Source organism: Hemicordylus capensis, chromosome 3, assembly GCF_027244095.1.
Source record: "Hemicordylus capensis ecotype Gifberg chromosome 3, rHemCap1.1.pri, whole genome shotgun sequence".
In the NCBI taxonomy this organism is placed as follows: Eukaryota; Metazoa; Chordata; class Lepidosauria; order Squamata; family Cordylidae; genus Hemicordylus; species Hemicordylus capensis.
In genome coordinates this window covers 252219905-252240658 of record NC_069659.1, presented here as the reverse complement: position 1 = coordinate 252240658, position 20754 = coordinate 252219905, and the positions used below count along the sequence as shown (strand labels likewise).

Here is a 20754-nt window from a genome sequence, read left to right as displayed (position 1 = left end):
CCTGACTCTGGGCTATGTGGGAATCCAGCCACTCCCCCTCCCACCATTCACCACCCCTTTGGCAGTGTGAGGGGCCAAGTCCAGCCCCACCAGTCACCATGGAGGTTGGATGTGTTGACACTGGCTCTGCCACTGCAGCTTCTGGAGCCTCTGTAATTAGCTCCAGCGGAGGTAAATCCCAGACAATAGTCTTCTCTGCAGCACCCCTAACATGTGGAGTGGTTCATCATTCTTGCATCATGGAGCATTCCAATGCGACCACTAGAATGTGCAACAACACAAGAGTGGGAATGATGGTGATGGGGTGGCATTATGACAATAACTGCAGGAGGCCATTTCCTGATGATGGTGGCATTATGACAGCCAGGGAGACCATTTCAAGTGGCATCCACATAAAGAGAACATATAGAGTAGTCCAACATGCTTCAAGTAATACATTGTGAATGTGATTAATACAATATGTAATGTCATAAAAGCCATTTCCATTGGCTTTTGATATTCCTTAGAAATGTATGTGGCTATTTAAATTGATATGACCTGTGGACCTGCCTGCACCATGTGGATTTGGCAAGAACAGCACTCGCTTTGGATCAAACCCATCCTATAACTTGGAGGGTAGGAGACAAATTGCCAGCCTTAAGAAACTGCTTTTAAGCTGGCATGTTTTGTTTGTCATTGAACTGGGCAGATCTGCTGTGTGAGATCAATATTAAAAGGCAACGGGGGGAGGCTGTTCTTTTGTCAAATCTGCTGATTTAATTTAGAACTTGATCTTTCACTGTCATCTTTGTGCAGTGGCTACAGCAGATAGAAGTGACAGAATCAGCCCTACAGCAAAAAATGATAGACTTGGAGAATGAAAAGGTAATGTAAGAATTCATATAGCAAAAACAGCAGTCTTACAAATCACTTGATGAGGCAACAGATATAACTTAAGACTCTTTCTTTCTTCAGGAACTATTTAGTAAGCAAAAAGGATACTTGGATGATGAACTTGATTACAGGAAACAGTCCTTAGATCAAGCACACAAGGTAAGATGATTTCATGGAAGGACAAGACCACAGAGGCGCCCTCTTGTATGCCATCATCTGCTCATAAAAGTCTGTTTATTATCAATGTGGTTTTGAATTGAAGGAATAAAGGCTACAAAGATGTGAACTACAGTTCAATTTCTTGACTATATATCCTCATCCACATCCGTGTTTGTAAGAAGGCAACTAATCTGAAGTGTGTTGTTCCTGTTGGAATGCTTTATCCAGAATAAGACCCCGTAATTCTAAGAACATGCCTAGAAACAATTCAGTGTACTGAAGTGTACTTCCCGCCTCAGTGTACTTCCCGCCTCACAATTAGTATTTCAGTCTACTTCCCGCTTCACAATTTGCTAGTGATAAGCACTCAAAATCAGAGTACTCATCACCCACAGATCACATGCTCAGGAATAGAAAGGGAGATGAGCCTGTTCTGGTCAGCCCTAGTCCACATGCATGGGCAGGAACTGCACTGGAGATGAAAGCCCTTACCTCAAGAAGTACCTCTTTAATTAGCTCCCTTTTGTTTTGTTTTTAATCTGGCCCTATCCAGCCCCAGCACAGCATCCCTCCAGTGGCTGTTGTTGGTATCTGCCTTATGTTTCTTTTTAGACTGTGAGCCCTTTGGGGACAGAGGACCATCTTATTTATGTATTTATTTTTCTATGTAAACTGCTTTGTGAACCTTGGTTGAAGAGTGGTATATAAATGTTTGTTGTAGTAGTTTTAGGATTGTCTTTCTGCTGCCTTCGCTTATAGGAGGGATGCCTGGAAGTGACCGAAGATAGTGCTCTTTCATGTTAAAGAGAAAGAAAGTGTTTCTGGTGAGACAGTTGAAGAGCTCATAGAAAGCAGTTTAGTTTGGGTAGCCAGCTTTTTTAAAAAAACGAATCCTGTCCCTATGTGCTTAACAGCAACTAGGGGTGTGCACGGACCGGTCCGGAATCCGGCCAGTTCGGCGGGGGGGGGAGTGTGTCTTTAAGGGCAGGGGGGTAGTACTCCCCCCTCACACCGCTCTTCCCCCTCTGGCGCTGGACTTTTCTACAATGTTCTTGGGGCACCAGAGTTCCTCCCTGCCACCCCAGGCAGGCGCATGCGACAGGCGCATGCGTGGCACCAGCTTTTTCTGCTTGTTAACTTGGAAGACAATGATGGGGGCATGGGTGGCAGGGAGGAACTCTGGCGCCCCAAGAACATTTTAGAAAAGTCCAGCGCCGGAGGGGGAAGAGTGGCGGGGGGGGGTGAGTACTACCTCCCCGCCCTTAAAGACATACTCCCCCCAGTGCCGGACCGCGCCTCCGTGGTTCCGTGCACGTCCCTAACAGCAACCTGACATGCAGAAGTGAATTAATGGAGCTTTTCCTAGCAATGCTCCTGGCTAGCATGGAGATAAAGCTTCATTTGCTCAATCTCTGCATCTCATGCTGCTGTTAAGAGCACAGGAACAGGATCAGTAAGGAAGTTGGCAACTGTAGCTTTTGTATTGTAAACCTGCGAAGTTACACTGTACTGACTTATCTGGATTAAGTGGATCAACCTGTGTGCACTCCCTTGCTAGCACTCAGCACTTAACATTGGATCCCAGTTCACTACTAAGCTCTGTTCCACATATAATAATATATTAGGGATTATAAAATGGTGCATGAAATGAAAGTTCCTGCAGTCTTTGCCTAATGCACCTAGGTTAGATTGCAGCGTTAATGCCAACAGAGCAATGTTGCTTAACATTTTTAGAAACTGGCAAAAATCTGGAAATCTTTCCATATCAAGCAGTTCATATCCCTGAAAGTTCTGAATGTGATAGAGAAAAAAAGCTCATCCAGGAGTTGAGAAGGCTTTTATTCCATCCTGCTGTTTATGTGTAGTCCCATAGGGTTGATATAAGCAATTAAGGAGTGCCTAATGCTGCTAGTTTCCAGTGCCTAATGCTGCTAGTTCCATGGTATATTATCCATTTAAAAAGCAACCAAATTACTTTGAGTGTAATATATAAATAATACAAATTTATGTTTAATAAATATTTATTTTAATAAACATTAAATTTAATACATTTAATATTTATTTATTTATAATAAATATAAATAAATATTCAATATTACATATTGAATATGTGGATTGGGGGTAGAGTAGCACTGTATGTTAAAGAAGGGAATTCTTTTCCTTCTTTATTCACTCATAATGTTTCCTTCCTTATGTCAGCCATAATGTTTCTGTGGAGGACTCTGGTCTTCCTAGGTTTTCTAGCTTGTTGGATTCTAATCTAAATAATTTTAGACTGTTTATTGATTTGTTTTAAATTGTTTTTAGAACTTTAATTGATTTTAATGTTTGTTTATTGCTTTGTTGTGAACTGCCCTGAGACCTTGGTTTGGGGCAGTATATAAATACATTAAATAAATAAATAAATATCCAACAAGCTAGAAAACCTAGGAGGACCAGAGCCCTCCACAGAAAGATTATGGGTGACAATACGAGGAATGAAAGGAAATGTGTTACTAAAGTAAAGTAAAGTGTGCCATCAAGTTGATGTCGACTCCTGGCGACCACAGAGCCCTGTGGTTGTCTTTGGTAGAATACAGGAACGGCTTACCATTGCCTCCTCCCGCACAGTATGAGATGATGCCTTTCAGCATCTTCCTATATCGCTGCTGCCCAATACAGGTGTTTCCCTGTTTACCAATGCTTCTGCTCACATTTTCCCTTTTAGGCTACAAATTGTGACTCTGAGGAGTTAAAACCTCTGCATAAAATCAAGCTAACAAACTTTGCAATTACAAACAAATTACAGCTTTCTTGTGAAGTCATTTCCCATATTCTGGGAAACATACCAGCGGGGATTCAAACCAGCAACCTCTGGCTTGCTAATCAAGTCATTTCCCTGCTGCACCATTAGGTGGCTAATGTGTTACTAGGGAAGTGTTATCACCCTCTGGATCAAAATGCTGAGAGTGACATGAAGCTGGAGATGCAAATCAGAATGGCATCAAAGAGAGACAGAGCTGTAATAATGGGTAACTTCAATTACCCTCATACAGACTGGGCAAATTCACATGCAGTTATTGACAGAGAGGCCAAGTTTCTAGACATTCTAAATAACTGCGCCTTAGAACAGTTGGTCCTGAAACCAACCAGAGAGAAGGTGACCGTGGACTTAATCCTGAATGGTGCCCAGGACCTGGTGCAAGATGTCTGAGTTGTAGAACCATTGGGGAACAGTGACCATAGTGTGATCCAATTCAGCTTATATGCTAATGGAGAATTGTCAAGGAAGTCCAACACAGGTGCTGGAGTTCAGAAGAGGAAACTTCTCAAAAATGAGGGGATTGGTTAAAAAAGGAAGCTGAAAAGGAAAGTCAGGAGGGTCAAATCACTCCAGGAGGCATGGAACTCATTCAAAACAACAATAATAGAAACTCAGTTGAAATGTATAACAAGAAGGAAAGGTACCACCAAGTTCAGGAGGGTGCCAGAGTAGCTAACAAGTAGAGTCAGGGGAACTATAAAGGAGAAGAAGACTTCCTTCAGAAAATGGAAGTCCTGCCCACCTGAAGAGGGCAGAAAGGAACATAAACGCTAGCAAAAGAAATGCATGGAGACCAGAAGGGATGCAAAAAGAGAGTTTGAGTTTGACCAATGATTTTATTTGTCTTTTATTTAGCACATTCTGGAATTAGAAGCCATGCTGTATGATGCCCTACAGCAGGAAGCAGGAGCTAAAATGTCAGAGATGCTCTCAGAAGAGGAGAGAGAGAAGTTGAAGAATGCTGTGGAACAGTGGAAGCGTCAGGTTATGAGTGAACTCCGGGAAAGGGATGCCCAAATTCTCCGGGAAAGAATGGAGCTCATTCAACATGCCCAACAGGTATGGCGGGATGTGAATACAGGCCACTGAGAAAGCTCTGTCATTCAGATTAAAATGTGGAATACAAGAAATGGCTTTTCATTTTGCCCAACTTTCTTCTATCTTGTCTTTTTAAAGTAGGTTGTGACGAGGCTTAGCTTGTTAAGGAAAGGGCTGTGGCAGGAGCTATAAGACAAGCAGTTCAAAGGAGAACTCTGTGTCCTTTGACCAGGGGGAACTGATCAATTCTGACAGCCTGTATGGATTCCTGAAATAGTCATGGATACAATCCCACCTTCAGATCCTGGTTTATTTTGAAACACTTACTGGAATAAGCTAGGATCACTCTGTTCAAACATAATGAGCAACCTGACTTGTCCTAAGCCAGATCTGGCAGTAGTCTTCTGACCCTCACGCATAAAGGGAAAGAGGGTACATAATCCTGAGGCAAAGGGATGGATAATGCCATTCCACCATAGGGAGCGGATCAGCTCGTTCTCATATGTTGTGTTATTGCCAAAAATGGTTTCTGTGTGGTTAAGGCTCTACTCAACTTTGCAAGAATGTTTGAACTGGCATTCCATATGGGCTGGCAGAGTTCTACAGTATATGCCTTTGTCAGTGCCACTGGCCCAGGAGTTTCATGTAGTCCTCACAGTAGTTTTGTTGCAAACCCCTCACAGTAACAGACAAGGAGGCAGTTCCCACGATCAGTGGGAGCCATCTGGAGAGGGTTAGCGGAGAGAGCGGGCTTATCCTGCTCTCCCCACAGACGACCAAGCAGTCTGCTCCAGGCAGCTGAACCGGCCACCCACATGACTGCTGGCTCCGTTACGGAGCCAGCGGGGGTTGGGGGCCGCGCGGCCCCCGGAAGTTCCAGCATGCCCTGCACAAAGTGTGCAGGGCATGCTGGAGAGATCCCCGAGCCAGGAGGTTGCTTTTAAGCCTCCTGGTCTGGGGTCTACTCGTGAGTTGCCATGGTGCAGCAACTCACAATCCTAGATCCCAGGTTAGCGGAGCAGTTGCTCCGCTAACTTGGGCTTAGGGGAGGGCTATTTAAGCGGGTTAACTGCTTGGAGGCCACCAGGCTCACCTGCAAGCCTGATGGTTCTCACAGTTAGGTGAAATCGGGCTAGGCTCCCCTAGCCCGATTTCGCCTCATTGTGAGAATAGCCTCAGTGAGGCTGTCCTCACATGCAGCCAAGACCGGGCTAAACCAGCCAAGCCTGGGTTTGGCTGCACGTGAGAACTGCCAGGATCTCGCATGACCCCACCAGCAGCACTTTGGCAGCAAACCTGCCTGTGGAGCCAGCCTCTTAAACAAGGTTAAGGGAGCAAGTGCTCCCTTAGCACCATTTTTAAAATAGTGTGCAGCACTGGCTGCTTTTAGCCAGTGCTGCAGCAGTGACGACGGGCACCCATCCATCACTGTGGGGATCCTCACAATGCACTGTGCACTTGCATGGTGGATTATGGGAGTTCCAGGGACCAGGACAATACGTCCAGGCCACTGACCCTCTGTGCTGCAAGGGGCAGCCCATGTCCATCTGGGCGAGTGATCTGTGTGCCCAGCATGGACCACGTCTGCGGGGGAGTTAAGCTTCAGCAGCCTTCCTCCCTGCAAATCCTCAAGCCCTTCTCACTGATAGTGAGAATGGGCTCAGTGAATATGTGGCTCTAAACTGAGGTTCTAAGGTACTCTTGAGAGCATCAGCAGGGTTTTGTACAAAGCAGAGAAATCGGAAATGTAAGATTGATTTGTATCACAGCCAAAAGTAATCCCTTTCCTGAAATTTCAAATGTCTGTCAGATAAAATCTTCCACAAAAATTTAGTATAATTCACACACAATTTTATTTTTACAGCGAATTAAGGAGCTAGAAGAAAGAATTGAAGGTCAAAAAAGACAAATAAAGGAATTAGAAGAAAAGGTATGGTATCGCATTGGGGGGAAAGGATACAACTTGAATGTGGAAGGAAGCTTTGTGTATATAGCAGTAGGATTTAGAAAGATATTGTGGATGTGGAACAGTCTCATTTATTGGGTCTTTACCTACCACATATGAAAATTACTTAGTCAGAAATATAAAGGTGCTCTTCAATACAGTTATGTGAGATAGTGGGAAAGTGAAGGTTACTTAAGCTAATGGTATATTGGCTCTCTGAGGTCAAATAATGAGTGCACTTTGATAAATATTTTCCCTTGTAATTTATTTCATTCTTGTTTATGTACATTCATGAATAGAAAACATAAAGAGATAAAATCCTCAAAATCAGTACTTTCCTAAATACAGCTATTTTGCAGTTTGAAATTTTGAATGTTGGCCTGAATGTGTGCAGAATTTGCCACTGCTGTGCAACAAAACAAAGACAGGTGGCCCAGTTCCCAGCATTCATATTCACTACTATTCCAGGAACAGGCATATCAAAAGAAAAAGGAAAGATCAGGCTCAAGTTTACAAGGAGTTGGCTTTAAGCTCTCCGAGGAGAAAGCATGAAGCAAGTCAGCAACTTTGAACCAATGGTAGGATTGTATTTTTAGTCGCTTAGCCTATGTAGCCTAGCTTGGCATTTTGGCACAGAATGCAGGCAGCGTTTTGACCCACAGTGAAAAGTACCTATAGTGTTTTACATATTATACTGATTCAGTGCTTTTCTTCACTAAATTGGTTAATATGTTCTTGGGAAAGAGGCAGGCAGTACCTCACCCCCTTGTCTCATCAACCACCCAATGCATATTAGTCTTGGAGAGGACCACATCTACCCTAGCAACTACCAAGGCCTTTTTAATGCCTTGCAATCCCCATTAGACTTATGGCTTAAAAACAACAACAACTTTTCTTCTTCTAAGTAACCTAGCCTAGGGATGGCCAAGTCTATACTTCAGACAGTGCTCTGAGAGCCAGAAGTGATCAGGCTCCATAATAAAGTTGGTACCTACAGAGAGCAAGGGTTTCTTAGTTATAGAGCATATATGTTCAATGTAAAAATGCACCACTTTCACAAATGCACAAAAACGCGTACAAAATCCCAAAGGGAGATGTTATGTTAAAGTGAAATCTCCATTTATACAACTTGAAAATGTTTGTGTGGGGCTTCTGGGGGCAGATGAAATTGCTTTGGGGACTGAGTCAAATTCTGTGCACCAATAGGCCATTCCTGATCTCTGCATAATAATACAAAGACCGTGAGGCAATTCTCATGATTGCCAGGGTGTGCAGGCGGGCAGGGGTGGGGAAAGCAGGGTAAACCTTACCTTCCACACAGACAATCAAGAAGGAGGTGGTGGGAGCACTCCCACATGCAGCCCTGCTCCATTAAGCTCTGTGAAGCATGAAGCAGGGCAGAGGGATCTGGGGCTGGGACTTCTTGTTCCGGCTTCCGGGCATCCCACAATGCAATGAGAGGCACAGGTGTTGCATTGGGCGATTCCCCTGTCAGACAGGTGCTCTGTGCACCCATCTCTGAGTCTCCTTGGGCTGAACCCAGCACAAGAAGACACACAATGCCCTGCAGTCAGGTTAAGGGTGTGAGTGCACCCTTAACATTGGCTAACAGTCAGGTTGGCTTAGAGGCTTAAGTGGGGAGTGGAGGAATCCATGAGGATCCCGCCACTTCTCACGGCCAGCCTAACCCAGGCTGGGCTGCCCCTGGCTGGGTTAGGCTGATTGTGAGAACAGCCTCCATGATTCAAAAGAACCCCCTTCCTGTGGGGAACTTTGGAGGAGATCTGGTCCTGTGGTAGCAAGCATGAATTATCTTATTTGCTAAGCAGGTTCTGCCCTGGTTTGTCTTTGAATTGGAGACTACATGTGTGAGCACTGTAAGATATTCCCCGCAGGGGATGGAGCCACTCTTCTGCATGCTTGCATGCAGAAGGTTTCAAGTTCCGTGTCTGGCTTCTCCAAGATAGGGCTGAGAGAGATTCCTGCCTGCAGCCTTGAAGAAGCTGCTGCCAGTCTGTGTAGACAATACTGAGCTAGATGGACCAATGATCTGACTTGGTAGAAGGCAGCTTCCTTGTTCCTCTAAACACAACTTGCTTTTTAACTCAGAACAGAACTGAAAGCAGCTTTCTGCTTTGGCATGGCTATGGGCCAGTTCAGTTGTCACATGGAACCACAGTTTAAATATGATTCCATACAATATTCCTGAGCCATGGGAGTACATATTCCCTCCTACCCTGCACATGCAAGCCTCCCAAGAATTCGGCTTCAAATTTCATTAGAAGCAAACCAAGATTAGTCCTGACAGTCAAGAGGACCAGTCTTCGTTTATTCTAACCAACTTGCTTGAAATACACCTGGACATGAACCCAAGGTTTGAAGCAGATTTAAGAAAGATCATTATACTAAGCCATGATTGGTTAGTTCAGACATCACAATCAATCTCAGTTTGTTTCTAACCTAAATCAGAAGTAATATTCCTAGGAGACTTGCATGGAAAGTGGGGGGGATGAATAATCAGGGGTGTTGCACAGACATGAGGCTTTAACCATGTTTTCCACATGGTCCAAATGGGCCCAATGTAGCCCCTAAAAGTGGTGCACAACTGAAAATTTCATCTCATCCATTTTAGCTGCTGGTGCATAATATGGAAAAGTTAATTTTTTCTTATAAGGTAAAGGAGTGTAATGTTCTTCATTATAATAATCGTTTTGGTCTTAACTTTTGGCTCTTTTGCCTGATTAAGATGCAAAACCTATCTCTAGTTCAAATTTTATTTGAGAATTGTAAGAAATGGTAAACAGGGTACTCAAAAAAAGTAGATTTACATTATGGGGGGACAGTTATCCTAGTCAACATAGGCTTTGAAGTCTGTGTGGGACCACACCAGATGATTTGTATATGTGTGTAAAATGGTGAGATGCACTGAATAATCTTTACCATTCACATGAATTTAGAATAAATTTGACAGGGCTCTAAACATTAATAAAACTGTTTCCCCATCATTTTGTTACCCCCCCCCCCAGGTTTCTGTTGCAACTCTATTTCCTGGTGATAGGGATGAGCTCTTATGAAATGCAAATCAATGTGCATTGCATCATATTTGATGCCTCTTTGACAGATTGCTGTGCTTTTCTCTTGTCTTACTAGGCATACTATAAAAATCTTTTTCTTTATCTCTCCTTCCATTTTCCTTTCCCCTGTTTTCTCTTTTTTAGTTTTTATTTTTGTTTTTGTTTTTCTCTTTAGCTTTCATTCTTTGGTCATAGTACATGCATCCACCTGCAAGGGGTAAGTTGCCTGTCAACTTGTTATCTGTTTCTGTCCCACTTCCTGTCTGGCTCTGATGTTAGGCTCTGATGTTATCCCATCATTATGCAGGCTGCATAACATTGCATGCAATTTTGTACAGCAAGGACTCATTTGGTAATGGAGTCACCAAAATATCTTAAAAGCCAGAAAGCAAGGTGGTACCTCTGACTGAAAATTCCAGTAACTCTAATTAAAGACTAAATCAAGATTTCCCTCTAAAAAGGGGAAGGTTTAAAGAAAATATACTTGCTGTTCAGGTAATTTGTCTACACTTGTAATAATTTTGCAGTGCTATGCATAGTTACCTGGAAGTAAGTCTCATTGAACACAGTGGGATTTACTTCTATGCACAGGACTGTACTGTTAATGGCCCGCATGCTACTTAGCACTGGGTGGGTAGAAGAAGGGCTGCGTGCTTGCAGGAAGCCTTCAGCATATCTGCAGTAAGGGCTTCTCCCACAGTCAAGCATGTGGAGGGGGAGAGGAAACGATTTGTGCTTATTTTCCCTTGCTGCAGAAGACCTTTCTACTTGCAGGGATATATCCCTGAGGGTCGCACAGCCCTCAGGGACATGTTCCTGAAAGTGGAAAGATCTTTTGTAGCAAGGGAAAATAAGCACAAATCATTTCCCCTCCCCCTCCACACATGGTTGCAGGAGAAGCCCTCATGCACAGATATGCTAAAAGCTCCCTGGAAACATACAGCTCATCTTCCACATACCTAGTGCTGCATAGCAAGTGGGCCACTGTCTTCCATAATATTTAACCACAACCAGTGTTCATACTTAGTGAAATCAAATCATCAGGACATGTGATAGCCAACACTTTTCAGCTTGCCTCCCACCAGGCCATGGCTGCATATCTTCCTCTGGGGTCTTTGACAGCTATGAAGCAGCTATCTTGCAGAGCAAATGATGGGAAACATCACATTCTCTTTCCAGTCACCACAGTGGTTTCTTCTATATACTATATTTATAGATTAAGTTGTTTCAGATCCTCTTTGTAGTAACTTAAGCTTATTGTGTTTGTTTACTTTTTTCAGCCCACAGAGGAAGCTAGAAATCTTTCTCTTATGGAACAACATAACAATGGTTGCCAAGGTGGGGGCGGGGGGAAAGACATGGCCATTTCAAGATGCCAGACTACATACTGTATTTTGACATTAAATACTGGAGATCTAATCTTTTTGACCATTTTTATAAAGAAGAAAAATAAGAGCTTGCGTGAATTTTATTTTGAAGTGAAGTTTGATCTTCTGACAAGTGTAACCGTGTTGCTTTTTACAAACTAGTATTAGAACTGTCAAAGAAGAAAGCCAAAATAATAATAATAATAATAATAACCATTACTGGCTTCAGTGAAGGAAGCCTCCTCTTTGCTGCTCAAGACAACTTCAGCTTTATGTAAAAAGCAGTAAACTCATTCAGATGAAGTGAATATATTTTGGTTCCCTGCTAAGCAGGCAGCAAGCTGCTTCTGTAAAGAAGTGAACATGTCCTGTTTTGTACTTCAACCTTTGTACTCTTTATTCATAGTTGCTTAAATACACATCTTGAAGAAAGATTTTAAAGAGTTCCAGAATAGTCAGTGGTGAAAATATTAATGAGTGGGTGGTTGAATGGAAACCAAGATTGTGTTCCAAAGTGTTTTTTCAGTCATCATAAATGGGGCAGTTGATGCAATTAGATTAGTGGTAATCACTTATGAAATGCATATTTCTTTTCTACAACACAGGAAATGTAGGGTGGTTTGCTGACTATTCCTAGCATTAATTTTGGGCAAGTGTGGCAATAAAACTGGAACCTTGCAGAGATTCCAAGTTTCATTGTGCTCAGAAAATGCCATGAAGCTTGTCTATGACAGTAGCAGAAAAACACCACAGTACTAAGATCAAATGCACTTGAATTCTGGGATCAGGAGAAATTAGTGAAATCTTCAGCCTTCAAAGAAACTGAAGCTAAAAGAAAATGGAAGTTAAAGTTATTCTGATCCATATGGTTGAGAATGGAAAATCTGCAAGACAAGAAAGCACAAGCAGTAAGTGGAAATGGATCTCATGGACTGAATTTTGTTTAAAGTAAATTAAGAAGCAAAGAAAGTGAAATAATACAAAAGAAACAAACCACTTAAATTTGTCAAGAGAAAAGGCAACCAAGTAATATGGATTTACAAATGGCTATACAAAAGGCCCATCAGTATTCCCTAGCTGCTGTCTTTAAAAAGAAAAGCAAGGATAGCACCCTAGCTCGTCTCAAAGTTAAGCACATCTTTGAAGCTCAAGGAATTACCCGAAGGTGAGAAGCTGGTTTTTCATATATCCACCTGCTTATTAACAACCATTCCTGTGCCATATTCTCTGTGTGAATAAATATTGTTTTATATAGAATGTTGATAAAATACACAATTTTGACCTGAATGCTTAACATAAACATGATTTAATGTTTGTGCTTAGGTTATTTATGTGTTGACTGTCTTCCAGGTAAATCATGAAGGCTATTGTTAATTTAGTATATTCTCTTCATTTTAGTGAATTTCTGTAAAAAAAAAAAAAAGAACAACAAAACCCAGTCATAACTTTATAACTGAATCCTACTGATTTGGAGATAAAAATATTAGACTGAAATCCAAGAGCTGTTTACATTGGTGTAGATGTGCTTAAACCAATGTACAGCCTAACCTCAAATCCCATTAAACAGGTGTAAGAAGTCAGTGGCTGACATCCAGACTAAATTACTCCTGAGTAGTCCTTTTGAACCTATGGTCCTTAGACTACCCCTTGAGTAGTACTGCTCAATAAATTAATCTGGATGTCAGCCAATAAGATTAAAACCAAGCTTTTCATTGTACTGCTCTGTACTAATGATTCCCCCCACCCCAGGAAGATCTCACTTATTTCAATGGGGCTTGCTTTCAAGTATCTATGGTTAGGACTGCATCCGTACATAATATGGTTTGCATGACAAATCCCACTAGATGTCTGTCTGTTCAGCTAAACTTGAGGGTTATAGACAAATACATCAATTGAAGCTTCTTGTTTGCATTCTCCATCAAAACTTAATAATACAGTGTAATTGCTCATATCTGTTTCTTCACATAGACTATGATCCTAAGCATATTTACTTGGAAGAAAATTTCATTGAAAGCAATAGACTCACTTCAAGCGAATGTGTGTTGGATGTGATGGAACTTTATTTCACAATTTTATTTTCCCACAGCAAGATCCTCCACATGAGGGAGCTCCAACCAAAATATAAATTAAGTGTAGCTTAATATGAATTTCAGCATTCACCTCCTCTTGTTATGGGGTTTGAGACTCCTATATAATTGTCAGGATTTTAATGGAGAGAGAGAGAGAGTGAGAGAGAGAGAGAGGGAGAGGGAGAGGGAGAGGAAGAAACTTTTCAGAATATGATTGAATATGGACCATAATGATTACTAAGTATTATACAGTAATCCCTCGACCTACGAACTACTCAACTTACGTTTTTTTCGAGTTACGAGCGACAAAAAAGACCGGAAGTAGTTGCCGGTTTAGAATCAGCTTACTCGACCTACGAACGTTTAGATGCGGCTTCCTCGAATTACGAGTGTTTTGAGACTTCCGTGGTGCGCTCCTCGACTTACGAAAATTTCGACCTCCGAACGTGCGTTCGGAATGGATTATTTACGTAAGTCGAGGGACCACTGTATACTCGTGATATAAACCTTCAAAAGTTCCATACAGACTTGAGTTGTGTGATCTTATACATGGGCTAAAATTATCTATGTTTCATTAATGGCTATTTAAAGCTAAAATGGCTTTTTAAAATAGCGAGCAATATTCATCCTTCATAAAGAACTTACAGATAATGGCTGACATCTAGACTAATAGAGTAGAGATGTGCATGAATAGAGCTTTTCAATTTGATTCAAATTCAAATTGAATTTTGAAAATTCATTTTGAATTTGAATCAGTTTGAGCCTCTTTTGGTACCTTTTTTAACCAAGCAGGGAGCCTGAATGGTTTAAAAAAGGTGCCAAATGGCCTTCAAATCAAATTCAAATTGAATTTTGAAAACACATTTCAAATTCAAATCTAATTGCGCTTTTAAGGGGTAATTTGATTTGAATACAAATCACTTGAATCATCCAGATTTGAGTCGAATCTATTCGAATTCAAATCAATTTGCACATCCCTATAATAGAGTCCTGGTGGTACAGAGAAGTAGTGATTTTTGCCAATCTCCCCTTCTTGCTGAAGTGCACACTCTATGGAAAATAAATCCTTGAGGGCCATATAGGGATACATTTTCAAGACATACTGTGGGCTTCAGAGGGAAGGGGAGATTGGTAAAAATCACCCTTTCTCTGTAGCAGTAGTGCAGCATTGAAGGACCAGTGCTATGTTAATCTGCATGTCAGTTAATATTGTTAGCCACCATAGTCTGAGATCAACTTCAAAAAATTTTTTTGGCAATGTGATGGCCACCAAAAATCACCACATGTGTTCTGGGCTCCATAGATTCTCAAGAGCTTATACGTGTTCTTCCCACATGGGTCTATCACCCTGTGTTTAGGAAATACTCTTCTCAACAACACTGCACTGTCTTGGGCCCAGCAGCACTGGCATGATTAAAGGAATATCTGTTTTGAGCATAAGCACAAATTATGGCCACTAAATAGGAGTTGCTCTGAATCATTCCACATTGTGATTTCTGTTACATACCAAACTAGAAGTGCATAGTAGCTCATCACACAGATTCCCTAGTTTTCTTTGTTACCCTATAAATGGAGTGAGGAGCATTTGTAGTGCTTTGGAGAATGTAACTCGATTCATATTACAAGCCACTGATCAGAGATCCTTTAGTTGATCATCATCATCATCTATAGATCAGTTTTCAATAACAACAAATCTCAAAGCAGTTTCTTGGGGGAAAAATATGATGGTTCCCATCCCAAAAGTGCTTCCAGTCTGAAATGAAACACAAGGTAGACACCCAAAAAAACCGCTGTACGGATGCTGTGCTGAGGTTGAATAGGGACAGTTGCTCTCTCCCTGATAAATGTAATAGAGACACCACTTTCAAAGGTGCCTTTTCATGAATCATTGGGCTTCAGATCAAGTAATCAATACAAGGAGGCTATTCCCACGATCACTGGAAAGCAGACTAAAGGAGCTTAGCCCACTTTCCAGGGATCATGAGAACCACCTGGCTCACAGGTGAGCCCAGTGCTCCCAAGGCGGCTAGCCCGCCTAATTCTCCCTCCCCTTAAGTGAGGTTAACGGAGTGAGCACTCCGTTAACCTCATTTGGTTGCTCGTGTGTTGCCGCAGCACACGGTGACACATGAGTAGACCCCCGACCAGAAGGCTGAAACCAGCCTCCTGGGCTTGGGGGTCTCTCCAGGATGCCCCGCACACTCGCATGGGGCATCCTGGAACTTCCAGGGGCTGTGCAGCCCCTGATCCCCACAGCCCCCGCCGGCTCTGTGATGGAGCCAGCAGCCGTGTGGGCGGCCAATCTGGCCACCCAGCTACAAGTGGCTGCTCATCTGCGGGGAGAGCGGGCTAAGCCTGCTCTCCCCACAGACCACACTGAGGCGCTTCACAACAATCATGTCTCTGTTTAAATAAAACAGAGTCTCTGTTTAAATTAAAGTCCTGAATATTTTCCAAGATTTTAAGGAAATATTTAGTTCTTTGACGTAGTCTCTGTCTTTTACACCAATGGGCTATGCACCTGCGCAGAATCCTCGTCAGAACCTAACAAGTGGAATTTTTCTGATTTCGGTGGGAACCTCTCTCCCAGCCACTATATGTGACTGTGCCACTCCACATTCCCTCAGTCTTCGTCATCCGTGCTTCAGTAGACATCATGGAATCTTCAACTCGGCAACGAGTAGGACTAATTCTTGAATCCTCTTGTTTTTTCTCCTGTTTCCCTGTTTCACACCTATTATTGGTTTATTTGTTTCTCACAGTAGCATTTTTTTTCTAGGCATTTTTATTTTTACGGTCCACCCCCCATCTCCGTGGCTCCGATCCTGGCCAGGACGGGGCTTTGTGGCCAACTGGTCAAAAGATTTCTGTGCCGGGCACGAAGAACTTGGGATTGTTTTTAATGAAAGGCTGTATATATAAATGTAACAATAAATAAAACTTTAAGAAATGTGTTCGCTGTGGATCTGAGATCCCTTCCCCCGATACTCCTATTGAGTATCTTCTCTGCCTGGGGGAATCCCACACTGTTGAGACTTGTATTCATTGCCAGAGGTTTATGAAGCAGGCTCGAAAGAGCCTTTTCGTTTGCGGGCTGCCCTGTGGGACTTGGCCCTCCATTCTTCTGAGGCCTTGTTGTTGAAGCAATCTTTTAAAATGGCTTCTTCGATGCAATCAGAGTGCTCGGACTCCACTCCTCTGGTGCCAGAACTCCCAGCCTCTGTACCGGTGTTGTCAACGCCTGTTTCTGACTTATCAGTGGTTTTGGCCCTTTCGATGCTGCTGGAGGACTTGCCTAAGCGAACTGTACCTATGGTACCAGACCTCCCCTCGCTCCCTTAGGTACCACTACCGAAGAAAAAGAAGAAGCTGAAGCTGGTTCCACATCTGCCAGCAGGGCAACACCTTCTGCCTATCCCCAAGAAGAAGAAGAAGCCCCCACCAATTTCTTCTTCGGAGGCCCCTCTAGTTAAGAAGCCAAAATTGGCGTCTTTAGGGCATGGTGCGACAATCGTGGACCAAGTGTCAGAAGGCCGTCCAGCCATGGTACAAGCTCCTCTGATACCGAGCTCTGCTGACCCTCGCCTTCCTCCTAGTTCTCCGGTTGCCTCGATGTATCCTAGTCAGACGCCTGACCGTACCTTCGCGGGGCAGGAACTATCGGTAGTGGCCGACAAACGGGACTACAAAACTCTATTCACTGGACAAGCCCACTGCGAATCGTGGCTGCCTCAACGTCATTCATCTCCCATGCGCCATGTGGAGCAGCCTCTCCTTGGGGATCAGATTGCACATTGGGACTCGGAGGAGTGCTTCTCCAAATTCAGATATGGAAAAGACTGGGATCGACGTGGGCCTTTGTACACTGATTGATGCAGTGTCTCTGCATGAGGTTCTGCTGATGAAGAGGGCGAACCCTCCCCCTACATAGATTGGTGCCAGGACACCATCGTTTATAGACAGTATCCCTCTGATTATCGTTTGGACTATGGGAAGCCCCGGTATGGATCTCAGAGAGGACTCTGCTTATGGAGAAGCCGGGACTATTCATGATTGACATAAGGCCCATTCGCATTTGGAAGGGAGGCCTCACTCTAACTCTCCTCAAAGAGACCTTTGGAACTGCACTAAGGGATGCAGATCACCTTCGGAAATCCCAGTTCATTCTTCAGTACCAAAACCTACCTCAGTACCTTCTCCGGTGGCAGATGGGTTGGTACCGGAACCATTGGAAAGCCAGATGGAGCCCCAGCTGTCCCTCTGACCTTGCTTCAGGACTTCGTGGCACCTCCTGAGATGGATAGTAAAAGTGAACCTGGCTCTCCAGACTCAGACATAGTCTCCCTGGGGTTGTCCCCTTTGGACAATCAATCAGTCCCTAAGCCCATGTCTCCATTGGTGGATCTCAAGCAATACTCGACCTATGTGGCCCACATGGCCTCAGTCCTTGGTGTGAGCCTTGATATGCAACAGAAAGGGGAATTGGACCTTTTGTTCGGCCTCATTGATGTGAAGGCTAAGGTACCAGCGTCTCTGCCACTTAACACTGCCCTATTGGGAGTCATGCGTGGGCATTGGATAAAACCGGCAACTCTTTTGCAACCCAACAGGTGTTTGGAGAACTTCTATAGAGTGCAGATGCAGGAGGATACAGCCTTCTTGAAGAATAACCCTACCCCTAATTCTATTGTCGTGGAGGCATCCCTGCAGAAGTATAAGGGTCGCAGTCACTCTGCACCAGGTGATAAAGAGGGCAGGAAACTGGACTCCTTTGGAAGGAGACTCTGCTCGGTATCTGCTTTGCATTTGCGGGTTGCAAACTACCAGGCCCATATCACCAGGTAAAACCATTTTTTGTGGGAAAAGGTGGCCCCCTTTTTGGACCTCTTGCCCCAGGATAAGTGTGATCCGGTGAAGGCCTTCCTGCGCAAGGCTGTACAGGTAGCAAAGCAGGAGCTTTACTCAGCCAGACACTCTGTGGAGTCCGCAGCAAAGATGATGGCCATGCCCATGGCTCTCAAGCGGCATGCCTGGCTGCGTTCCTCCAGGCTGACCTATGAGGCCCATGCTAGGACTGAGGATCTCCCCTTTGAAGATTCTAGCCTCTTCACTGAACAGACTGATGACACCTTACAGAAGGTGCAAAAATTGAGGAGTATGGCGAAATCTATGTCCTGCTCTTCCTCTGCTCCTAAGCCGCAGAGGCAATGCAGGTGGTTCTCCTATCAACAGCGTAAAGCCCCTTCACAGCAACACTCCTCTTCGGAGCGTTTCTTTCGGATTAACAAGTTCCAACCCCAATACAAGTCCAGGTTCCAGCTCACTAAGCCTGCCTTTCAGAAACAGCATCCGAATACCTTTTTTTAAAAAGCAATGCCTCTGAGTACCAGTTGCAGGGAAGTAACATCAGGAGAGAGGGTACGCCCTAAACTCCTGCCTGTGGCTTCCAGTGACATCTGGTGGGCCACTGTGCGAAACAGGATGCTGGACTAGATGGGCCTTGGTCCTGATCCAGCAGGGCTGTTCTTATGTTCTTATTGGACATTTTGGACCCGCCTGGCTCCCTTTGCGGCGAATTGGGACAAGGTGACTGTGGATCAGTGGGTCCTCACAGTCATATGCATGTGTTATGCCCTCAGGTTTCACCAGACACCACCGTTGACCGGGGTCATGACTACTCCGTCGACCTCAGCTTTGGATCAGGAGGTCTTTGATATCCTCTTGAAAGATGTGATTGAGAGGGTCAGCAATGTGACAAATCCTGGTTTTTATTCCCATTATTTTTTTATTCCAAAACCGGACGGCGGTCAGCACCCTATATTGGAGCTCAGGGGCCTAAACAAACACCTTGTTTACAAGCGTTTCCAGATGTTATTGGTATCGACTATTTTGGCCCTGTTGGAAAAGGACATGTGGATGGTCTCCTTGTACTTGAGAGACGTGTACTACCATATCTCAATACGCCCTCAACATCACTGTTTCCTGCGTTTCCAGATAGGGGGCATCACCTATCAGTTTAAGGCCTTGCTGTTTGGTCTGACGACAGCCCCGAGGGTCTTTACAAAATGTCTGGCCCCTGTGGTGGTGTTTCTACAAGAACAAGGGATACAAATTCTGCCATAACTGGACGATTGGCTCATCCTGGTGGGTTCGAAGCAGGCTGCTTTGAGCTCTCTCAGTGCAGTCATAGATACTTTGCAGAACCTGGGCTTCCAGATCAACTTCAAGAAGTCCCAGCTGAAGCTTGCCCACAGGATACAATTTATAGGGCTGATCTTCGACACCAGTGTGGAAAAAGTCTTCCTCCCAGAGGTGCTCATAGAGACACTTATATGGCTGGCCTCCACTTTCCTGGCCGGAGGGCTGCAAACAATGCATTTGGTGCAGCGCCTGTTGGGCCATATGGCTGCCACCACCTATGTGCTTCTGCATGCGCTCCTTCAGATGTGCGTCATTCAGAGGTGGTTCATGGATGTGTTGAACCCCCTTTGGGACCCCGCTCAGTTGGAGTGCATGACTCCCCGATTGGTGCACAAAGCAGAGCCCCTGGTGGCGCAGTGGTAAAACTGCCGCCCTGTAACCAGAAGGTTACAAGTTCGATCCTGACCAGGGGCTCAAGGTTGACTCAGCCTTCCATCCTTCCGAGGTCGGTAAAATGAGTACCCAGAATGTTGGGGGCAATATGCTAAATCATTGTAAACCGCTTAGAGAGCTCCGGCTATAAAGCGGTATATAAATGTAAGTGCTATTGCTATTGCTAAGTGCTAAGCGGCGGCTTGGTGGGTCAAGCCTCGTCATTTGGACCTTGGTTCTTCTTTCTAGGTGTCTCCACCATGCTGGGTGATTACAGCTGATGCATCAGAGCTAGGCTGGGGTGCTCATCTGGGTGATTATCATTTGAGCGGCAACTGGATGTCAACAGTGAGAGGTTGGCACTTCAACTATTTGGAGCTATTTGGAGCTGTTGGCCATATTCTATGCCCTGAAGGGCTTCTTGCCCATAATTGCGGGTTGTTCCTTAGCCATTCAAACCGATAATATGATGGCGAAAGCCTACATAAATCGACAGGGAGACACAACTTCACGGAGCCTCCTTTTTCTTTTGATTGACCTGTGTCATTGGTGTGTAGTGCATGTGGTGACACCTCATGTGGGCTACATTCAGGGCAACCTGAATGTCCAGGCGGACACGCTGAGCAGACTAAAAACAGTTTCATCATTATGCCATTGATGCCAGAGCAAGGAAAGATGCCCTAAAATGATGCCAGAGCAAGGAATGATGCCCTAAAATGATGCCAGAGCAAGGAATGATGCCCTAAAATTAGGTGTTGTCATGGCCCAAACCTCTGAGTCAGAAGAGTCAGAGGAGGAGCGGGAGGACTTGGGTGGGAGTACAGGCTCAGAGGCACAGCAGCAGGATTTGGCT

The 20754-nt window shown here is 44.1% G+C and overlaps 1 protein-coding gene across 24 annotated transcripts in view; it reads left to right on the top strand.

The window, feature by feature from the left end:
- Positions 1–20754, top strand: part of JAKMIP3 (Janus kinase and microtubule interacting protein 3) — a 248090-nt gene that overhangs the window by 193126 nt on the left and 34210 nt on the right. For 14 of the 24 annotated variants that reach the window (XM_053310606.1, XM_053310607.1, XM_053310604.1 and 11 more), the window contains 6 exons: positions 796–864; positions 955–1032; positions 4691–4894; positions 6738–6803; positions 10068–10109; positions 11173–12424. In XM_053310606.1, coding sequence (XP_053166581.1) covers positions 796–864; positions 955–1032; positions 4691–4894; positions 6738–6803; positions 10068–10109; positions 11173–11421 — 708 coding nt within the window. In that variant the 3' untranslated portion in view covers positions 11422–12424. Of the gene's footprint in view, positions 1–795; positions 865–954; positions 1033–4690; positions 4895–6737; positions 6804–10036; positions 10110–11172; positions 12521–20754 lie in introns of those variants that run through there. The other 10 variants (XM_053310626.1, XM_053310625.1, XM_053310624.1 and 7 more) reach the window with 3 other exon arrangements.